Source organism: Prorops nasuta, unplaced genomic scaffold (genome assembly GCF_024137725.1).
Source record: "Prorops nasuta isolate Cenicafe-Biocafe unplaced genomic scaffold, Cenicafe_Pnas_1.2 PNAS00010, whole genome shotgun sequence".
NCBI lineage: Eukaryota > Metazoa > Arthropoda > Insecta > Hymenoptera > Bethylidae > Prorops > Prorops nasuta.
In genome coordinates, this window is record NW_027116807.1 from 4,490,009 (window position 1) to 4,512,467 (window position 22,459).

At 40.8% G+C, this 22,459-nt stretch overlaps 1 protein-coding gene across 1 annotated transcript in view; it reads left to right on the plus strand.

The window, feature by feature from the left end:
• Nucleotides 1–3,175: 3,175 nt before the first annotated feature.
• The window catches only part of LOC136776694 (lachesin-like), a 69,525-nt gene continuing 50,241 nt past the window's right edge, over nucleotides 3,176–22,459 (plus strand). Inside the window, exon 1 of the mRNA XM_066732444.1 lies at nucleotides 3,176–3,381. Coding sequence (XP_066588541.1) covers nucleotides 3,201–3,381 — 181 coding nt within the window. The 5' untranslated portion in view covers nucleotides 3,176–3,200. The remainder of the gene's footprint in view (nucleotides 3,382–22,459) is intronic.

Genomic DNA, 22,459 nt, shown 5'->3' on the forward strand with positions numbered 1-22,459 from the left:
ACGCCCCGTTGACAGGTTTCCGCATGGTCTACCAGCAGACGTTTCCACCAATATCTCCATTTCCGAGTCGGAAGCTTTTGTCTACTGGAAATGCTAAGCGATCCATTATGGTATTACCTCTTGCTCATCCTCCGCTCCCCTCCACACAGCACCGTGACTCTCGCGAGAAAGCCCTTTTGTTTCAACGCCATTTCAAAATAATTAATATCAAGCGTGGCAAATTACTCGCCGCACAGCCACTTCCAGTCAATTCCCTCTCGACAAAGTAGCACGATCCTCGATCGCGAGGCCCATTATTAATTGCATCAATTTACGACCTATCGCCAAAGAAAAGAGATATCCTTTTCAAACGTATATCTATTTTCCGGAGGGAACAACTCGAGTATCCACTATGATTTCCCTGTCCATTTCACTACTCAGTCAGTGTAATTCGATTTCTCTGCCACGCGGAGTTCCATCAGGCTAATTATTACTCACTTCATAGTTCAGCAACACTCTTGCCAGCAATTAGTCCTTGTTCATAAACACAATTTGCGGCATTTAACTTTATAAACCTATCGCGAGTAAACCATGGACAAGCAAATTTACTCGTAAATATCCTTCGAGCTTTCTTCCTCCACCCGATGCCAAATTATCGATTCTTCCAGAGAATTCGACAAAGATACCGCAAGTGCAGTCGTGTTTATTATATCAACTTATGAAAATACCCACCTCTTAAACATTTCAAATTGGAGCACCGCTCGGTATTCAAAGTGCTGAAAGTATTGAGAGTTCTTGAAAACTTGGATCAGCTATCGATGAATGAAAAGAGTAAGGGTGTACAATTGTGCGTTGGGGATTATGTAAGCATAACTTTCGTCTAGCTATCACCTTGGCTTGTTTACCAAGGAGAAATGTATCAATTTTATCGGGCTTTTAGATATATTTAAACAAATTATTACAAACTATCTGTGTACTCTTACATTAAACAGAAAAGTCAACATTAAATTTTTTCCAACATTTCTTTTTCACAAGAGAGAGAGAGAGAGAGAGAGAGAGAGAGAGAGAGAGAGAGAGAGAGAGAGAGAGAGAAGGTTCGGTGTAATGTAGAAACGTGTATATTGCCAGTTGGTGAAGGGATATGGTCGATTTGCTTGAAATCTAGTAAACGTCTCGAGAGATGTAGAGATGGAGAAAGGGAGAGGTCGATCCTGCTGCCATGAGTTCGAGGACCATTGGTAATCTGGCAGGCGATATCTCCAGAAAGTAGACGGGATGTCGTACGATGGTAGAGAGAGAGAGAGAGAGAGAGAGAGAGAGAGAGAGAGAGAGAGAGACGAGGTGAGCTGTGCGTTGAAGCATGCTGGATCCGGAGAGTGGCGGGGGAAGAGGGGGGGGGGAGGAGTTTGGGACAACAGGAGGTAAGAAGAGTAAACTCGACAAGGGGGAGGGGGAGAGGGTGGATCTCCCAGTAAGGAGTTGGGAGATACAATCGCACTGCGTCTTCTGGCGCCCCCGAGTCTCAGGCACGCCTCCCAAAAGCAGATTCTTAGCAAGAACTTGCTACCATTTCAACTCCCTTCCCCATTCCGCTCGTTTTTCCATATGTCGCAATATTGTAATCCACACCTCCCCATATCGTGATTCACCTCCTACCTTCCAAATAATCGCTTTTTCACCAATGTTTTCCGTAACGCACCACATCCCACCCTACACACCACAATACTAGACACAATACAACTTTCCCCTTTGTTACCTACCACTCGATTGAAAATTCCGCAGCTATATGAAATGCAATTGGATACACCGCGATTTACACCTGTACACTTTTGCTGCATTTTTTGTTTCTTTCTTTGTTAATCGTAGTAATCAAGCGAGAACCATTACACTCGTTGTTTGTTCGTTTCAAGAAATCCACTTTGAAGATTTTAATTCTCCGGCTAATCCTAGGTTAACGAACGTAGTTAAATTTATGTCGTACGAGTGGCAAACTGTGAAAACTGTAATAACGACGTTGAAGAGTAGCGGCACGTAATTCCTTCGTGTTCAGATGTTCCGTGTCACTCAGCTCTATTATCATTCTCATAGTTTATCCTATTGCCACCTCCCGTATATCCCTAATTGGCTCGCACTTATTTTCCTCCCCTCTTCTTAAGTTTTCTTAAAACAATTTAACAAAGTTAGGTCTAATCTCTTCCAGAGGCAGGGTTCTTTGCTGAAGTAGCATTCGGTATCGTCGAGAGTAAATTCAAAGGATGCTTCTGAGAGTCGTGGTTGCTGCGCGTGCATTTGCTTTCGTGCAATGTATAGTCGAGAAAGTATAGAGTAAATACGATGTAAGATGATGGGAAAAGACACGGGTCGATAAATATTGAAATATCGAGAACCCACAGTATACCAACGTCCAAGAGCTAAAATTCGATAGAGTAATAGCCTAGTCTCTAAGCACGACGTATCCAAATGAGTGTTATATTGAACTATTGAAAATCTTAATAAGTAAAAAGTAGTTGGCAAAAGTGGAGTTTAGCTTTCAGCGAGGAGCTAAGATTCCGTGAGATTTATGCTAAAAGACGCGAGAGTGAGCACTCCACAGGTGCTTCTATTTGGCAGGAAAGAGCAAGATCGAGGCGAGGGTTGGAAGACAAAGAGGACAAGATTGGCGAAAGGTGAGGATAACAAGGCGAGATTAAGAAGTAGGGTGTAAGTGGAGATGGATGTTGAATTGAAGAGGCTGGAAAAGGATGGATAAGTGTCGAAGGATAATTAATCGTCGTCTATTGATTAAAGGTGAGTTGCAGGGTAGGTGGCGGGTGGGGGGGGGGGGGGGAGCGGCGTGGAAGATGTTGGCAAGGGGCAAGGTGAGTCGGAGTGATTCGGCTAGTACGGATGGGACGTGCGATATCGGTTCGGCAGTCGTACTCGTCTGAGTTGGTCCGTGTGTAGTAGATTTGGGGGAAGGGTTAGAAAAGGGGCGGGAGGGAAGGGGGGTGTGCGTCTGCGCTGGAATAGAGAAGAGAGGCGGAGGGGGGGGGGGGTTGAGACGATGAACCGAGCGAGAAGGAGCAAGCGACGGGTGCAAAAAGGGGGTGGAGAGAGAGAGAGAGAGACAGAACACAGGGGGTGCGGGGTGTTGCGGGGGATGTAGGTAGGTGGCCGTTGCACAGAGCGCGGTTCGTCAGTCGGGATGCCGGTCGCGCACCACCTCGTGCTCCGCCGACGCGATGATCAGTGAGCGAAACCGGCCTCGAGCTTTTTATCACACGGCCAACGTTCCCACCACCGCTTCCACCGCGTCTACCGCGTCATCCTTCTCTTCTACTTTTACAACGGCCACCTTATTCCTGCCAATCTTCTTCTTACTAACGGTCGGAACTGCCCGTACGGACACGCCGTCCCCTGTCGGTGAGTTTTACGGTCAGTGCTGAGTCGGCCAGGCCAAATCAAGTCTCACGCTCGAACCCCCCTCTCCCATGTTTGCTCGATGGTTAAACTTTGCGGCCGGCGTTAAACTTCCGACCGAACCTAAACCGCTCGGACCCGAAAACTGCTCTTCTCCTTCGGCGCGGAAGCTGACGGAGGACTACGTGGAAAATTTGTCGTAAATTCGCGCCAGGCAAAATGGAATGGAGAGAGGGAAGGGGAGAGAGATTTGGAGCCTTGGCTGTATCGCTCGATTACTTGGCCAATTCCTCCGGGAAACCTTTGGTCCGTGTCAAGTTTATCCTCTGCTTCGTTGATCTTTCAATTTTCAACTTTCTAGGATTTTTAGTTCACCAGTGAAATAAGTTTCCAAACGTAAACAACTGGCTTTCTGTGCTAGAGATTGGATGTACCTGGTATATTCTTTCTATGAGATGCAGTTATTTTTACGAATATGAAAATTTGATGTAAAGCGAAAGGCTCGGGACAAACACTTGACAATTTTTTTTTAAATCGATTCTAAAAATAACGTGGGTAATTTTGCTCGCTGCGCCCAATGTATATATTCATAATAAAATTCGGTGTGATTGGTTTGTTCGTCGTTTTTATTAGCGACACCAAAAGTAATTTTCTGGAAATATATATATGTTAAAATTCGACACGCTGCGCGGTCTGGTTTAAGCTGTTCGTTGCCACTTTCGTCGGATATGAACTGTTTATACTCCTCGTAATGCTCTCCCTCTGGAATTTAAACGGCACACGCAGAGTTTTTTCAAATTTACGTATATTAAAACGACGCAATTATGGAATTTAAGAGATATCAGCCGCAACGTAGAAACGTCCATTACCCAAACGATTATTTTTCTACTTAAAATTTACGAGTGTGCAGAATATTAGCGTAAGTCTTTCATATTTAGAATATTTAACTTGCTCTGTTATTGCTAAAAGAGGAAGAAGAAGAAGAAGAAGAAAAGTTTGGCCGACTCGAAGGCAGCATTTGCTTCGTGGCCATTTACTGCTAAGGGAAGATAAATCGACGGTAACGCGCATTTATTTTCCTCATCTTCCCTTTTACCGGTTAAGCTTCATTCTTCTAGCCGCTTCAATTTTTGTTCGACTCCCCGAGATTGATTATGGTCGAATGCACAGGGAAAAATTATTAAGAATCATTGTATTTTTTATTTCTCGCTTCTCTCCGTTGCACTTTTACGCCAGCAATTAGAGTGCAATTTTTTATCAATTTATCACAGCTATGGCGACATTTTAAAATCAATATCAAGCAACCACGTCCTCCCCTATATAACACACTAACATATTTCTGCCAGCGTGTATCGTTGTTGTCGGTTACTGCCTTCGCGAAAATGGCTTTGTATCACGCGAGGAACAACTATGACCTGAATAATTTCGTTGTCATCAGTTTAATAGCATATCGTATTTCGTGTCACAGTTCCATCAAGTATACCCCTGAGACGAGTCTTATCCCATATGTTTCGATGCGTAATTTAAAGCTTTTTCTATCCGTCACTCTCCAATCTGCTATATCCTTACACTCGCTAATCTCCGATAAAATACTCAAATTGCCAGAATATATATATATTTTTTTTATCAAACTCGAAGCTTTAATGTAAAACAAGATTATCGATGGTCACAGTTAGAGGTGTACGGTTGTGTTTAATCAACATTTCAATCTAATCTTATAATCTGTTGAATTTTTTTGGCCAAAGCCATCGAAAGCCTTCTGGGACTCGCGATACAGAGTATATTTTTCGCACAAGCTTCGATAACTGTGTAACTGTGAAAAACTGTGAATTTTAACTGTACAGAGTTTTAGGGCTATCGGTTAGTTATTAATCGAAATGTATATTCCCCAGTGATTAATAACTCAACCACCGATGCTCCGTATAACACTGTTATACGAATATAATTCTAAAGCACGCTCTATATATTGCGCAAAGCCCAAACCGAACAAGTGTACGTTGAATTGTTTTCAAGCGAGAATTGATAATCGCATTTGCGAAGGACGAATTACATTTGGTCAGGATTTTTATAATTGCAAAAACTCTCCTTGTTTATGTGCGATTTTATTCCTCTGATATCTAAAAAGCAATGAGTTTTTATCTCATTCTGTGCACATATACATATATGTGTACAGAATGGATGACAAAGCAGAGTTTTCCTACTATAAGAAATATCTTACTTGTAAACTAGTTTCACTTTGCAAACGCAACGAGACGCAGTATTTTCCTATATAACGATCTGACAAAGTCTGAATTAAAGGGGAGCTGAGTTTGAAGGGGACGCAATATTATACAGTATCGTACATTCACATACATGTATGTATATATATATATATAGTTATTAATGTTCCGTCAAATGCAAATAACGCGTGTTACGGAGAAATCGCTGCTGCTGTCCCGAAGTAATGCAATCCGGATAAGCAAGCGGAAAAAGTATAGTTACGGGCTGTTTCCCGTCGACAATTCGATATATGAAACTGTAGGAAGGAGACGTCCATATATAAAAAGGAGGAAGGCCCGCCACTCGACAATTCCTTCTTTCATATCCGCTCCGCGCCATAGCTTTCATTTGCAAATCATAAATTTCACTTTCGTTTCATCGCCACTGCATGGCCAACGCTTCACTACGACGTAATCGATTAAGCTTCCATTATTGCATTTTTTCTATGGAAAATTAAATTTCCAGGGGAAAGTCCTTTATTTCTCATTTTTCAGATATTTTTTTAATATCGCCTAATGCCAGAACGAACGGCATATTCCGCTGCTAGAATGGTTTACAAGAATTCACTTTAAGGGGATAACGCAGCGACAGTAAATGTGTTGGATGACGCTAATTGCGGATCTCTTCCCCAAGTAGAAACAGCCGCTAACTTTTATAATTCACTTTTATCCACCACGCACCATAACTGTGTCTTCGCACTGAAAATTCTCCAGCTACGATATAAAGTACCCTCGCACCTACCTTTATAATCTACAGCTACGTTCTACGATCTTCCGTGTTTGTATATATATATATATATATATATATACACACAGAGGCGGCAGGTACACACATTCCCACTGATTTCATTAGTACACCTCTTTCATCAATTGCTCTTACACAACGATACGAAAGCCTTTTAATGCAACTACCCTTTCCAACAAAGAACCCAGGCTATATTATGATCCAGGATGAGTTATGATCTTCTTTCCGGTAATAATCTATCCTCTTTTATCCCTCACCCCCTCCTCTCTCTCTCTCTCTTACCAAGAGTTAATATTACTCCTCGAATATTACTTTCCTCACAATTCAAACTTTTTCGCAACCACTTGACACACCGATTAACAAACCGTATCTCACCCTGATGTCCCATGTCCATGTTTGCGATTGTAACGATGTTCCGAGTAGAAATTTGTTGCGGTTTCAGAGCCGGGACTGAGTCGGGCATGCCATTATTCTGGCCCAGCTGTAGTTAGACAATCGCAGCTGGTCTGGACTTGTAGGGAAGTAACACGCCTTCGCGGAAATGCCTCATATCTGGGTTAGCCTTGCAGACCCCAGTCAGGTAAAACGGATCTGTCGTGATCAGTCTTAATTGCAAATTTCGCCCTAGTCCGGATTTCGGAGCCGGGGGGTCCTATGTACGTTTCGTAATAAACTTCTCTGCCAGAGTAGGCGCTAATGTGGTCAGTCCAATTCGGACGTGATAGGACTATGAGGATTCGAGCCACGGCAGAAATCCCTAATAAAATTCTATTACGTTGGAAGCTGTTAGGGTTACGTTAGGCACTTGTGTGGTTTGCTAAATCTGCTCCGGATACATCAACACGTATTCGCACTATTCTACAATTTCTTAATTGACGTAATACCCTGTTAAAATTTTCTCTATACCAAATCTAGCTCTTTCACTTGAATTTTCAACCAACGATACTCTTTTAATACTAAACATCATTTCAAACCTCGGTTCGCACAATTAAAATATAAAATGAGGCGTGTCGTAAAAAAATTTCCATTCCTGCAATCTTTGATGGATTATTGAAATGCAATTATAATAGAAGCGCACGCGCGCGCGTGTGTGTTCTGTGTGTGTGTGTGTGTGTTGAGTAAACGCGGGTAAAATAATTAGAAAGGATAAATGGAGATTTGATTGAAAAGTACATCCCATTAAGTTAGCGATGGAAGCGGTTTATCGTACATGAATCGACCTGTTTGGTCAAGGTTCTCAACAGGTACGCGTGTTGTTTCAGGGATTTGGATGCATTGCTGCTGGTACTTTCGTAGGTGACGCGAATTTCACTTGCCGAATTGCCAAGCGTGCGCGACCATTCATTAGTAATGGAGCTGCTGCAGTAAAATTGCTTTAATTAGCGCGATATGGCCCGACATTAGCTGCCTCTACCAACACCCGGCTGTTCGATTTCACCAATCGACATTCGGACACGGTGCAACGCTGCGATTCATCTGATTGGCCGATGCGAGCATTTGCCAAAGTAGCTCCCGCATGCGACAGCAACCAGCATAAACAATGTTAACTCTCAGAGATTTTTTTCCTTTCCCACATGGGGCTAATTATGTAACCAGCAATGACCGATCTGCACTGACTTGAGTATTTGATTAGCTGTGAGTAATCCTCGGGTATAAAGTCTCGCTACCAATCATCTCGAGTTAATAACGATGAGTATGAGCAATGTTAACTCTGATAGATTTTTTTCTCTCCCACATGCCTAATTATGTAACGAGCAATGATCGAGTCATTGACTTAAGCATTTAATTAGCTGTAATCGTCAGGTATATAAACTCGATACCAATCATCTCGAATTACCATGTAGAGGAGAAACAGTGTAATCTCTGTTGGGTACGAGTAATAAGCAAGGGTTGTGTAACTATTGTCAGTGTAACTATGGTGTCTCTCCCATTTTGCGAGCTATCACTTAAAGCGCAATATTAGAAATCCTTTATCGATTTACATCGAGTGTGTCAAGCAGGATATGGAACAACAGTAAAGCTTGTTTTACGCATTTCAATCTGGTGCTCGATATAGGAAAATTCTACAATACTATAAAATTTGATTTTTAAGTTTTATCGCGGTTGATTGGGCAATTGGTACTAATTGGACGACCGTTATTGAACGGATAAAGAGGAGTAACCATGATGAGAGCACAGTCTTTGAAACTTTTTTTCTCATAATAAAATGAGAATGTTTTTTTTTTATACACTCGTTTACCCCTCGTCCCTGGATGTCCTTTATTTTCTTTATTCGCGTCGTTCTCATTAATATTGTATAAATTAGTATTCGAAACGAGTAATCGAGTCGGAGTTGGTAAATATTGCGAGCAATTTGTAGGTTCCCAGTGATGCAGCGTTTGACATAAACCGGCAAACTGCAAATTCAGACGTAGCCAGAAAGTTTGGCGGGGCAAGAAAGCGTATAATGTGTAAAGAAGTTTCGAAGAGTACAGCTTGAAAGGGGCTTGTAACCGATTGGGAAATTGGCAGGGGACGTAGTGGGTAGAGATAGGGAGAGGGGGAGGAGGGGGAGGGGGGTGCAAGAAAATGAAATCAAGTCAGAGAAGAGACTGAACGGGAACGGAACACTTTCGAAAGAGTTCAGGTGCAACAATCCTTCTTTTATTTTATCTACGCCTTTTACATCGGCCAATAAAAAGAATATCCGTATACTTTTACAGTTCTACATCAGTACGTCAAGCTTCGATTCAACGCTGCTTACCCTGATTGAGAATTTTTAACCGTACGTGCACCAATTTCCAAACTTATTAAAAACTTTTCTTTCAAATCTATGTATATATATATATATATATATGGAGCATTATTATAGGTAAATGCGTTCTTATTAAAAATGTACTTGAAACTTTGTCCAAGTTAATTAAGAAGAGCGTTTCGGGTATTTCCAAAGTGGAGTTTAATTTTTAAGCAGCTTCGGAATGAAAGTCGTTCATTTTCAGAAGTATTGTTGGCTTGGACCGGACAGTGTCGTAAAATGTTCGATAAAACTTAGAGTGGGCCGGTAGTGGTACACGTGGAAATAGTTGCGACACTCGAGCAAGAGTTTAAAGAGTGAACGAGGTAAAAAAAGCTGCAATGGGCGAAAGATGCTTTGATAAATTGGACTGGCACTGTGCAGAATGGAGCGAAAGGGTAAAGAAAAACTGACGCGTCGATGGTCCATCGATGTGTACGCAATTTTCAAGTGTGACCGATTGTTATAGTGACTATAATTGTCCTTTCGAGCGTGCTGTAATCTCCGACAATGAAAGGACCTTCCGTCACACACGCACTCGTTCACCTTTTTTTCTTCTCTCTCTCTCTCTCTCTCTCTCTCTCTGCCTACGAATAATTTTATTCCTCACTGGGATCCGATTTGACACGCGCCTTTTTTTCTATTTTTACACCCACTTATCTAATATGTTCCACCACTCTCTATACACTTTTAAAATCATAAACGATATTGGATTTAGACTCGGTCGGCAATGAAACCCTTCGGGCCTCGGTGCTAAATGAAATCTCTTTATTAAACTTTTTCTCTTTTTTAACTCGACTGGTATTCAAACATTTCAAAAGTCTAAGAATTACCTAATAATACAGTTTGACAAAGTTTCGCTGGGAGAATTGAAAATTTTACGGGTGAGCGAGTAATAAGGGCTATTCCCTGCTAGTGGAAGGTTGCATTTTTCCCTGACAAAATGTACGACTTTAAGCCTTCGAGAGATCCCACCTGTACCCACCGTTCACACACACCCTTTGATTTATGCGCAGGCTTAGGGAACCAAGTTGTTTACACCGTGGTGCCTAAAAATAAACACCTATCTATCCACATGTAAAATACGTAACAGGCGAATAGCCCTTGGCTACAAGTTTTTTCGAGACCTCTCTCTCTCTCTCTCTCCCAACAACAAGAAAAATAACAATATTTATACACTACGTCTATGCATTTTAATAACAAAAACTGCATGGAATCTGTATCGATGAAACAATTAAAAAACAATGTTTACGTTCTATCCGAAGCTGGGGATGTGTATCGTATCATAGATTCGAGTCTAGAGTCCTGTACTACGTAAAATGGACGCGCAATAAAAACATCCTCTTTTCTATAAAGACACTAGAAAAACAACTCCAAGACCATACAGGTTGTTTTTTCACTCCCATTTTGATCGTCTTGGAATCTTATCCGTACAACTAATAGGAAAGGGATGTCCGTGTTCAAGGGAATTGAGAAACAAAGCTCGTGAATCATGAGGCAAAGAAGGAATTAATAGAGGTGGTCCGGTAGCCGGAAGAGATCGGGGTCAAATAATTGGAGACTGTGCTGCAGTGGTTGGAGAAGCTCCGCTAGGATGTTTAAAATTGTTCCTCGGAGATTTCTTGGGAACGATTAGAGCCGCTGTCAAAGAATGTAGGGCAATTGTTCGTGAGGAAACTGGCGCGTCACGGCTTGTCGAACGAGCACCGCGTCGTGTTTTGGCAAGAAACACATCGACGGAATTGAGCCAGTGCCATCGACGTCTTCTTTTTTCGCAAACACACGCGGCGCCTCTATATACATATATATATATATATATATATATATACGTAGAGAGAGAGAGAGAGAGAGAGGCATGTGCCCGTACGGTTTTGCTGCTCGATCGAGCAACGCCCGCAAATATTCTTTTCGACGCGTGCCACAGTTACGCTTTGTCAAGCTTCCACCAGGCGCGCCCTCTATTGAAAAACTAAAACAACAAAATATATATCGTCAGCTAAAAGATTTTTGTTTCGAACCGGTTGCAATCTTCCAAATCAAAAAGCATTTTGAACGCTTTCCAAAGAAATAATCCCAAGGAGAGATCGAGGGATAAGAATATGTCTCGACTCTGCGCGGCTCGCGTCTACTTTATTACGAGTGTCTGCGATATATTTGCGGGGGATGATCGGAGGACTCGGCATTTTCATATCGCACACACGTAATAGACGCGTACGTGGAGGGAAGCGAGGGGCAATGTTACACTAGGCCGCTCGGTTGGACTTTTCGAGAGAAATTCAATCTGCCAATGCTCCCCATATATATGGCATTTCGAAACGCCATGGAGCAGCCTGGGTTATTGAACTAATTGCTTTAGGATCAAGATGCGTGGCAGCTGCTGCATAACCTATGCAGGGAAATTCGCGGCATTCAATTATGTAAAACTATGTTTACTAAAATGCACTCTTGATTGAATGCGCGAGGCAAAGTCTGTAATTGTTGGATCAACGGCACATGCTGCCACGACGGGTACAAGGACGCGTGGCGTGGCGTGGCGTGGCGTGGCGTGGCGTAGCGTAGAGTGGCGCAAGTGTTACGTAAACTTTAAACGACTTTGCTAATCCGTTTAGTCGTTAAAGAATCGTCGAGAGTGCGTCCGCGCTCGCGCACATCGTTAAGAGGGAAATACGAAAATCTGGCCATTAAAATTTGCATAGATAGCGGCCTTAATAAGATTATGTGATAATTGACAGGTTTTATTAGCCGAACGGCCAAGCTTCCATCCACATGCCCTTTTAATGTTCAATAATTCTAATGGGATACTGTACTCGCAACAATAACGGCTAATTCAATTATCGTCTTGATAATTATGAGAGGTCTGCTTTGCAAACGAAACTATTCGCGCAATTCTGCCGAGCTGCATTTGCTCGTTATACTATATATATTATATGTATATATCGCATATGTACGCGCGACACAAATTCTCTCTCTCTCTCTCTCTCTCTCTCTCACTCTCGCTCTCACTCTCGCTCTCCTCGTCGCTTTTTATCTCTATTTTACAAGCGGACTGAAAATACGAAAATATTCCGTCCCGGCAACGGCACACTGTACCAAAAAGGAAAAATCATATCAAACGAATATTCGACTGTTGGATAAAAAGTTTCAAAATATACCAAGAGTCCACGCTTTAATTCTTCCATTACGATCATTCTCGTTTGGCACCAGCGACATTCAATTCTGCACGTTTTTTTGTTTGTTGTTGCGCATTTTTGCCCTTTAATCTCCACTAAGAATTTGTCCTAAATTCTGGCAGCGCGATACTGTCCGACGCGCACTTCACCCGGATTGATATAATATTCTTTGCTAGGTCTCTCGAAAGTCGAGGAAAAACAATGTACACGATTAAGAGTGTTGTTTCATCGCATTGAAGTATTTATATTATGCAAATTTCACTTGGTGCCCTCCTCGTCCCGTTTTATACAAAATCCAACACTGCTTTTATTTCAGTGAACGCGTATTCATATTTATAGTTTTCATCCATTCTACGTACAATGTGTTTTGCCGAATGTTAAATGTGGCCGTGCACAAATAAATATGATAAAAGGGATTTTCCTACGCAGTGTTTTTATTTCACATGAATAATGAGTTTATTAAAAATATTCGCTCCGAATTTAATCATTCGGAGAAGTTGTCGGAGAATGGTGGAGTGCAGGTTTTTCGCGTGTAATCAATTGTACGTATACCGAATGCAAGTAAATCTAAACGATTTGTTTTTACAGTAAATTTTTGCGGAAGGCGAATATTAATGCCGTGTATGATAATAAAAAAAATTATGTGCATGCGTTGCTGGAGAACGGCTGGCATTTTAATTCTATCGCTGCACTACGCAACGGAATATCGGGAAAACAAGCTGCGAGAAAAATTGATTACGTACCTACGGAATAATTTCGTTGAAAAAGCATGCAAATGTTCTCTCGAGTAACGCTGTTTCGAGAGTCTTAGCCTGTGCAGCCCGTAGGTGCACGGCGTTACGGACTTTATCCGTGGATTTGAGCAAATAGTCCAGCAACCGCGGATGGAACGGCCAATTCAGAAATGGCTCGACCAGAGAACGAGAGGGAGGAAAGTGTAAGAGAGTAACCCAACCTCTTCCATCCGTAAGTCAGGTGCGGCTTTTATAGGAGATAACATCGCCTCGTTTGTACGCTATCGCGTAATCGCAAAATTTCAAATCTCTGCTGACCTTTTTATCTTTCCGTATATGTCTGCGTGCTCGTTCCGATTTTTATCTTTTACTCCTACCAGGCCATTCCTCCACTGCACTTACTCGTATTTTGCGAAACAATTAAACCAAACTCCCTCAAAAATGCACAATTTTTAGGAAAAATAAAAACTCCCAGACATTTTGCGATATTTAGAAACATTATAGCGTTTTCCAGTTTAGTTTTTAGTTTTAGCGTCGGTCAACTATATACACAAAGCGGTGAAAGAAAAAATATTACAACGGTAAAAATATTCGTTTTTGAAAGTCCCCCGGATCTGCAGAGACAAATATTTTAGGGGAAAACCGAATGAATACAAGTTTTTCGTTATTTCACGCGAATTCCAGTCTTTTTCAACATTTGCCTCCATATTTTTTAACATCGGTACGTATATAAGCATCGAAGAAATATTTGGAATATCTTAAAGCGTTACCGGAGAGAGGGGGGAGCGAGAATCGGTGAGAATAAATGATTTTTTCATAAAAGGGTTGCTCAACCAATAAGGGGAGGGGGGAGGGGGAGTGTATACAATTCTCTCATTGTCGAGCGATGCAAATTTGTCGGATTAACGCTGGAGTCATTAGAGGAATGTATATGTACGTTTGACAAACTATCGGTGATTTTTATTTGTTCGGAGGGAGGAGAGGCATCGCGGGCTATCGATGCGATAGAAATATTGATGGCCCGCATAAGTATAGCCGTGTACCGTGCGCGCACACATTGTAACACGTGCATCTCCCATGGGGCCACTTATCACCTACGCCGCATTGAGTTTACCCTTCCAGCAGTGAGTTCGCGTATGGCTCATCGCGCAGTTGGCAGCATTCATACTTTATTCCTTTCAGCCGCGTGCACACACACACACACACGCGCGCGCAGGTGACAGCCAATACACACACACACACACACACACGTACGAGATACTACGTTGGCCTCGAGCGTTATAAACTCTGCCACTAACCGAAAAAAGAAAGACAACAATAACCTGCAACAACGCTAGTGTGAAAAGCTATTTTAAATCAAGTGACTCTGTGGCTTTTTCATTGAACGACCACCACGCGGCTGCAATTATACCGTCCACGCTGGATTTATATCGATCCCAACGACACTTCCATATGAGCGAATAAATGAGGGCAGTAATCATTTTCGAATGACTCGGATCTCGATCCTCATCCGCCGAGTCGATACGGAGACCCCTGCTGTGTAAAATTCCAGGAAATATTGCCTTTGTGCCTGGGCTTCCGTGCGAAGAAAGCCGGATTTAAACGAGCTTCTTTCGAGACTCGATCGTATAGTAGGTATATATGTATATATATATATATATACGGGGGAGCGCTGGATCGTTTCGGAGAATAGAGGAAAAAATTGCTGAATAAAACAAGTGTTACTGCGACTCATTGATTCGATACGTGGTATCAAACCAGACGATGGATCGTCCAATGAGAATGGAGGGTGAACGCGAGAACCAATTGGTTATTTTTATCATTTAAATAATCTTCGGGACAATCTAATTTTTGCCAGAGATGTATTATTTTTCGAGCTTGTATATCAATCTATAAATAATTTCAATATCCTGCCAGAAATCCTCCGTTAAATTCTATTTTATCGCGTCGTTTGTAATTGCTCGTTACCAACTTAAAAATTTTAACTAGCTTTTTCTACCTAATGAGAACTTTTTTCTTCCTCAAAGTTTCCTACGGTGTTTTGGCGATTCTTGCCAATTAAGGAAGCGTGGATTAACGGATTTCCGTGCCGACTAAATTTCCCCCGCACAAATCTTGCCTCTATCCTCTTCATCGATAGATACGAGCGATGCACTTGCTCGTGAGCTTGGCTATTTTAAATCTTAGCATTTGTTAAATCAACGATACCGCGATAAAACATATGGACCATTCGAGTTTTATCTTTTCCATCCATATCGATTTGCTATAAAGAATCGAGCCGTGTGTCGTTTTGCGCATGTTGATCACGAGGAGTGTTCGTGAGAGACGCGACGTCTTACGATATATATCGAATTTTAAGCGAGAATAGTTACAATAGGAAACCAATGGAACACAATTCGAATCCTCTTTGCTTTCACATGTCAATAATTAGCCGATGGATAAATTCTATCGCGACGTTACGACTTATCGTCGGTTTAGAATCGAATAAAGGAGCTCTCTCTCTCTCTCTCTCTCTCTTGTTGTGTCTCGATCAGAGAAGAGAGAAAACGTTTCAAACGTCAAACACTATCGTACGTGCCTCCTGCATCGCAGCTACGAGCATAAAGCACCCAAGAGTACTTTAACAGTCCAAAAACATTATAGTTGGAGCATTATAATTCGCATTGTTTCTATACATACAGCAATAACTTGGAACTCGTGGAAACATTTTAATACGAGCAAAAAAACATCCCTCTAATGGCGGGGGAAGTGAAGCAAAATATTGTTTGTTTTCATTTCAAGCCAGCTGTTTTAAAATTCAGAATTTACAGAAAAAAATATATATATGTATATAAGAGTAGAATACAATTTTCCATGTAGTTGCTATTCTCCTATTCTGCCAACATCGCAACTTTAAACCTACTGGCGCGACGATCTCTACGGTCCTACAGTGGACTCTGGCTTCTTCATCAGCTAGTTCCGCAATCTAAAAAACCATATCCGGAATGCAAATAAAAGGATGGTAATCTCGAAAGCGTATTTCTGCATTTCCCAACTTTCGTAAACGACACTGTACACAGAGTTAGTTGCTGATAAATCGAAGATGAAAGTTTTCAAGTTTATCGCCCAGTGTACACGCAGAGTCCTTTTAAAATCAACGATGACCAAAACAGTCATTCGATGGAACTTCAAATTTGTCTCACAAGCGCGTAAAATTATATCACCCAAACGAGTCGAGCGAGAAAAGTAAATTGATGATCGCGGGGTAGGCTCGTATAGCAAAGCAAAAGCAGTGGAAACCTCGCGTGCATCTGGGCGTAAATCTTCTGGTCATTAATTAGGCATCTATGTTGCATCAGTCCTTGTAATTAGATGCAGTTAATAGTTGCTGGCGAGCTTCCGAGCATCTTGGATGGAAGTGAAACTCGGTAATCCCTGGAAGCGGCTGACAATATATGTATGTGTTCAGTATTCTCCCTTTCGCGTGTAGCGCGGCAGCGCGCCCCTTACACGTATACACCTACAGGGTACGTGTATAAAGCTTGGATCTATACTCGTGGATCGGTGGGTACGCTCGCAGTGGCTCGTGTGCAGGAGGATTGTTCGAGCTCAACCGGAGTTACCTGTCTTCGTATACCTGATTTGCTTTGCAGACTACGCGCGTCTGTATAATTAAGCTGCTATTTACAAAGCGCTCCTGTCCCGCTCTCTCGCTATATTTCAACTACTTTCAGCATCCTTCGTTCTATATATATATATATATATATGTATATATAGGGTCGGTAGCGATCGGACCACGCACGCGCGACTCTCTTCTTCGCCATTCTAAATTACAGCTATTTAACATTTTCCATTACTACTTACCGCTGCGGGATTACGGTAAACCTGCAGAAAACCACTTTGGAGCAGCGGCAGCCAAGTACAATTGCATGCAGCTCTTTGAAAAAATTTCACGTCGAGGTTTTCGCTGACCGCGGAAAGTAGTTCCGCTAAAGCCATGCCGTACGCGATTTCGCTGTTTCGATACGTATCAATGTCGGATCTCGTTTAGTATAATTAACGGTGTTGCACGCGCAAAGCTGATGATACGACCGATCAACGAGAGAGGCTTTCGATCGTCAACAATGCGTTTTAACGCGAATAAATACATTCGGATGTTTATTATGATAAATCGGTGTGCGCTGCAAAATATCGGTCCGCTTCTCCAAACACAACCCCCTCGTGTGTACAATATCTGCTCGGTAGAGGTGCAGTGGCTAAAACGGATTATTATTTGTAAGTATTGCTGCACACGGGTCGAGCCAGCTAGGATATTTCTACAGAAAATATTGATTAGTGTCTAGAGAGAGAGGCCAGCGAGATGATTTTCCATCTACGTGTGCCGCACCACCACCACTACCACTTCTGGCAGCAAAAGAAGATATTTCTTCTTTCAGTTTATAATTGCTAGAAATTTAAAGTCCAGCTTTTAGGTGGAACTGGTTCACCTGCGGATTCAGTGTAGTCGGTAGTAGAGGTATATTTTAGTTCTCTCGCCACCAGAGTTTTTCAGTCGTCACCGTGCTGAATGCATTTATTCCATCCTCCTCTTTTTATTCTACAGAGACGAAGAAACTTTGATAATATCCACATCGTATCTAGCGAGTTCCCGAGTTTCGCGGTGAAAGAACCGATTCTCAGTCACCGTGTCTTAATTGAGTGTGCCGGTAAGTGAATATAAAATATCCCCCCTTCTCTTCTCTTTAACTCAGCTTCTCTCATTTTTTCGGCCAAACGTACAGTAGGTATAATGGTCCCCAGTCGGACCGAATTCCATTCCTTAAAATCCCTCGTGGAGAAACTTATTCTCTCAATTATATATATATATATATATATAGTATACATTACACACACCTTCACTCGTTAAATATTCTTCAGATTCTCCAATAGCAATGATAACGCGTGACACGTACACTTGCGCCAAATTAATCCTCCTAGTCCAATATATCCACCCCTTTTCTCATTATTACTATTATTATTGTTATTACGGTGCTGCTCGTTTTGCAAAACTTTTTAAAGCCTGATTTATCTTCATAAATGCAGTTTATCAAGAAATATTAGCGTTCTTTGCATACACCATGCAAAACTCAATCTTCATTTATAAACAAATTACATTTATTATAGTGTTGTCTAAAAACTAATGGAAAATTTGAGTCACTCGTAGGAGCTGCTCCGAGTTTTATATTAATTTCGCGCAGAGGACCATATTTATATATTCCCGAACAATCCGGAATGCAACGATTCGGTTGCTCGCAGCGTGGTTAACACCAAAGTAACGAACAACGGGGCCGCGAGGTGTTAACATTTTATGATTCGAACACTCAGCAGTCATCCATTCATGACGTAATTTATGCGCGCGTGCTTAACTAGTGGATTTATCAACGTAGCGAGACTAATTCAATGTAAACGACATTAAACTAAACAGGGACATTCCAGGATTGCCGTTTAATCAACTGACGCAAAATTGATGCGAAATTGATTTAAGCTGAATGGTCCCGAAACGCCCTGCATGCCTCTAATAGTATGCTGTGTACAGAATACTATACGCAACTACTGTACGCGAAACATTGACAAATGGAAAGAAGCGTGTACCTTGCAACCGGAAGGATTATCAATATCAAGCTAGAATAAATCATTTCGCCCGTCGGCCATTTTTCAAACGAGGAACAATAACGAAATTCGTTGATGAAATTAACGAAGAGTACTAAACTCTTTCTTTAAAGCCGACCTATCATTTTTTCAGACAAACCTTTGACGTTATAAACTTTCTACGTGCCGAGGTCATAATTGATAGTCAGTTCATGTTTCTCGGTCGGTGTAAGGCATGCAAATGTGGTTAAATCGAGCATACGATATGTAAATGGGCTAGCGCGACCACATGTCTGACAGTAAAAGTGAATTTCCAGCGTGCATAGTCCAGTTAGTGACAGCAGCATGAATAGATCCTTGGGAGAGTCGAGTATGTGTATACAGAGTGTCCTGAAAGTCTGCACTCTCTCGAATTACTGCAGAATAGAGCGTTTTTCAATTAATGTTTCATACGAAATTTCTAATGCTTGAGTCTGTTCACTGACTCTATTAGTTTTACCTCCAAGTGCACTGCATGGGCTAAGTATTTGAGTCAGGCCCCGTTTTTTTCAATGGAACACCCTGTAGAATATTACGTATTCTTGTAGCTGACCTCGAGAGCTTTCCAAAACCCTTTTTTCGTTTTTTCATTCCATCCAGCCGTTTACGAGATATTTCGATTTGAAAGTCTACGTGGGTGAGCGACTTCATACAGTTTTGTGCGCGTAGCGGTCACTCACACTAGGTCAGCCAAACTCACAACTTATGCAGTTTCAAATCGAAATATCTCGTAAACGACTGGATGAAATGGAAAGACGAAAACAGAGTTTTGAATAGCCCTTGAGGTCACCTACAAGAATACATGATAATTTATAGGGTGTTCTGTGTTTCAAGAACTTATTGTGACCTAGACGTAACCTTTGTGCTGTACCTAAAGGTCAAACTAATAGAGTCGACTATTAGACTTGTTTATGCATTAAAACTTTTCGATAAAACATTTTTTTTTCAAAATCGCTTTATTTTGAAGTTACTTAGGGAAGTTTAGAAAGATTATTTTGTTTTTTTTTATAAGAAAATGAGTTTCGAGATGGTTGAGAGGGTAAGTTAAAATGGAGCACTCTGTAAACATGGAGAGAGTAAGAGAGAGAGAGGTATGTGTTAGCTACGTTTGCACGCGCGTCTTCTTGCGTCGATCTCTCAGCCTCTTACTAGCTTCTTGTAGGCCTTTACACCATTAAACAGAACTAAGCTCGAATTTCAGCTTAGCACTTACTTAAGACTAAGATCAAACTGAAGCAAGTATCGAAGGTTAAAATTAGACTACTCGATATTAACCAAGACAGTGGTAGGCTCAAATTCCGTTTAATGGTATGGGCCTTATCATCGAAAATTGATTTTAAATAAAACATCGAACCAACTTGACTGAGCTTGAGAAGTTACTATCTTGAAGAGGTATCTGCGACCTAGAGGAGAAGGGCTTATCGAAAACAAGCATAAAAAGTGCAACAGTCGACCCTGTGGATTTTGTTGATTCCTGCATATTCCTAAACGAATAGATAAAAGTTTCAAACGAAACTTATATAATTTTATGTGCAGATATTGAATGAGCAATAAAAGTCCCTTTTAAAAAGATTCAGACATACTTTGTGTGACCTTGAAATGACCTTTTAAGGTCGAACTAGCAGCATTCCTCAATATACTCCTTCCTAGTCAAACAATAATTTTGTCCGAAATATTTTTTAATGGGCTCAGTTTTTGAAATTTCACGTGGTGGATTTAAAGTGGAACACCAAGCATATGTACTTCATTGCTAATTCTTGCTCTTCTTTTTTTTTTGTTAATTTCATCCAAAAAACTAAATATAAATTTGCATCTCTCTGTTTATAAATCTTCGCTGGTTGATTAATTTTACCAAGCACAACAACTCTAATGATTAATAGTTTTTCTTTCTATTTGACAAATAAATATTTTACTCACCTAATTATCACAACTAGGTCCACTTTTCCACAAATTTTCTATAACCAGCCCTATTAGATAATACAAATTCGAGCAGCTATTACGCTATGCAAATTTTCAACTTCCTCTGCTTGTATTATTAAGTTTTAATACAGCGATCGATCATTGTATTCATTTTGCACGGCTAGCATCAAATCCACTGAAGCAACTTGTTGCTATCCATTCTAGAAGCATGATTTAAGAGCTCCTTGTACACGTTCGTGAAAGATATATGTTTTTGTTGGAAAATGCTGCACCTACTTTTGCTCAGCATAAGAACGCATCAATTTTACAATGAGCCATTATTCTACTGTCGAGCTGTTTACTTATTTAACTACAGGGTTGAAATTCGCTCGTTATTAGTACCTGCAGTTATATGTTTCGTTGTTTTTGTTTTTACAGTTCTTGTACGAATTATTCCATAATTAATTTATCAATATTATTTTAATTAGTACCGATGTAAAATATTTTTTTTTTTTAGATAAAAATATTCCCTCCTTTTTAGGGAAGAAGCGCAGGGGTTTAATCACTATTCGTTCAGTATTTTATGTCAATTTTTTATCTGACTTCACACCGAGTCCATATTACCGAGTCTCTATTCTGCTGTCACTCTCCAGCTCAACGTCTTTATTATTAATGAAGCTTGGATAATACAGGTCAACATAATTTTATCACAGAAGAACTTGAAAGGTTTTCCGATAGAGTTCGATGTGCTGAATCCAAATCCACTGCCAGAATTACTCTACCACGTCTGACTTTTGAGATATTTAAGGATAAAGGGTCGGAAAATAGCCTTTTTAGGCACATTTGTAGTTTTATGAAGGATATATAAAATTTTATAATTCAATTCAGCTGATAGTATAACGTAGTAAAATCTTTCCTCTTCGACGTGTGCTTTTGATTGCTTATTTACAATTTTTCTTATTGCAATAGCGAATATTAAAATATGAATCTGCGTCTCTTACGCAGCGTTGTTTGATTTTTGCCAAATGAAAAATCCATGACGAAAGAAAAAGAGAATTTATATATCCGATCTGTGTATATGTGTGCGAACTAATGTTAATGATCATTAGTTCCTATAAATTCTGCATTTTTGGGCCGAGTTTACAAGGAGAATTTATGGGCAAGATTGAAAATCACTTGGGCTTCCTAGTTGATTTAATGCAATTGCTTTAACTGCAAGTTTCTAACGAAGAGTAATGTTCTTCGACATTCAACTCTAGTATCGTAATCCTCGGCAAATGAGACGATATCATATTAAGTTTACAATCGTTATTCCTAACACGTACTAAGATTGGCGAGATTATTAATAAGCTATATATATATATATATATATTTCTACGAATACATACACTATGCATCTTTCTGTCTATGTGTTGCTATTTGAAATCAGCTAAGCTTTCCAGTTATAGTTGCCAGGATTGCATAATCCAGCGCGATGGGAAGTTTCCAAGTGCACAATTATTATCATTCCTAACAGTCGAGAGAGTCGCTTTCGCGAGATTAGTCACTATCGATACGAACCTCGACGAATCCAAACGATAGGGATTCTTTCCAATGCGAGCGTAGCACATGCAGGAATGATATGCCGATTCACCTGATCGCAATAGATAACAAGGAGAAAAATACTGCAGAAAGCAAAGCTAACTAGTGGAACAAAATAAAGATGATTTTGCTTTTAAATTGAAATTAGCACCGAGCATGATTCTTCCAATGACCGAGCTTTAGGGAGTTATAAGCTAAAAAGTGATATTGCAACCGACGTTTTTTCACATTTTCTCTTTGTAGAGCAGTGAAAAGGCACAGCGGTTATTATTAAT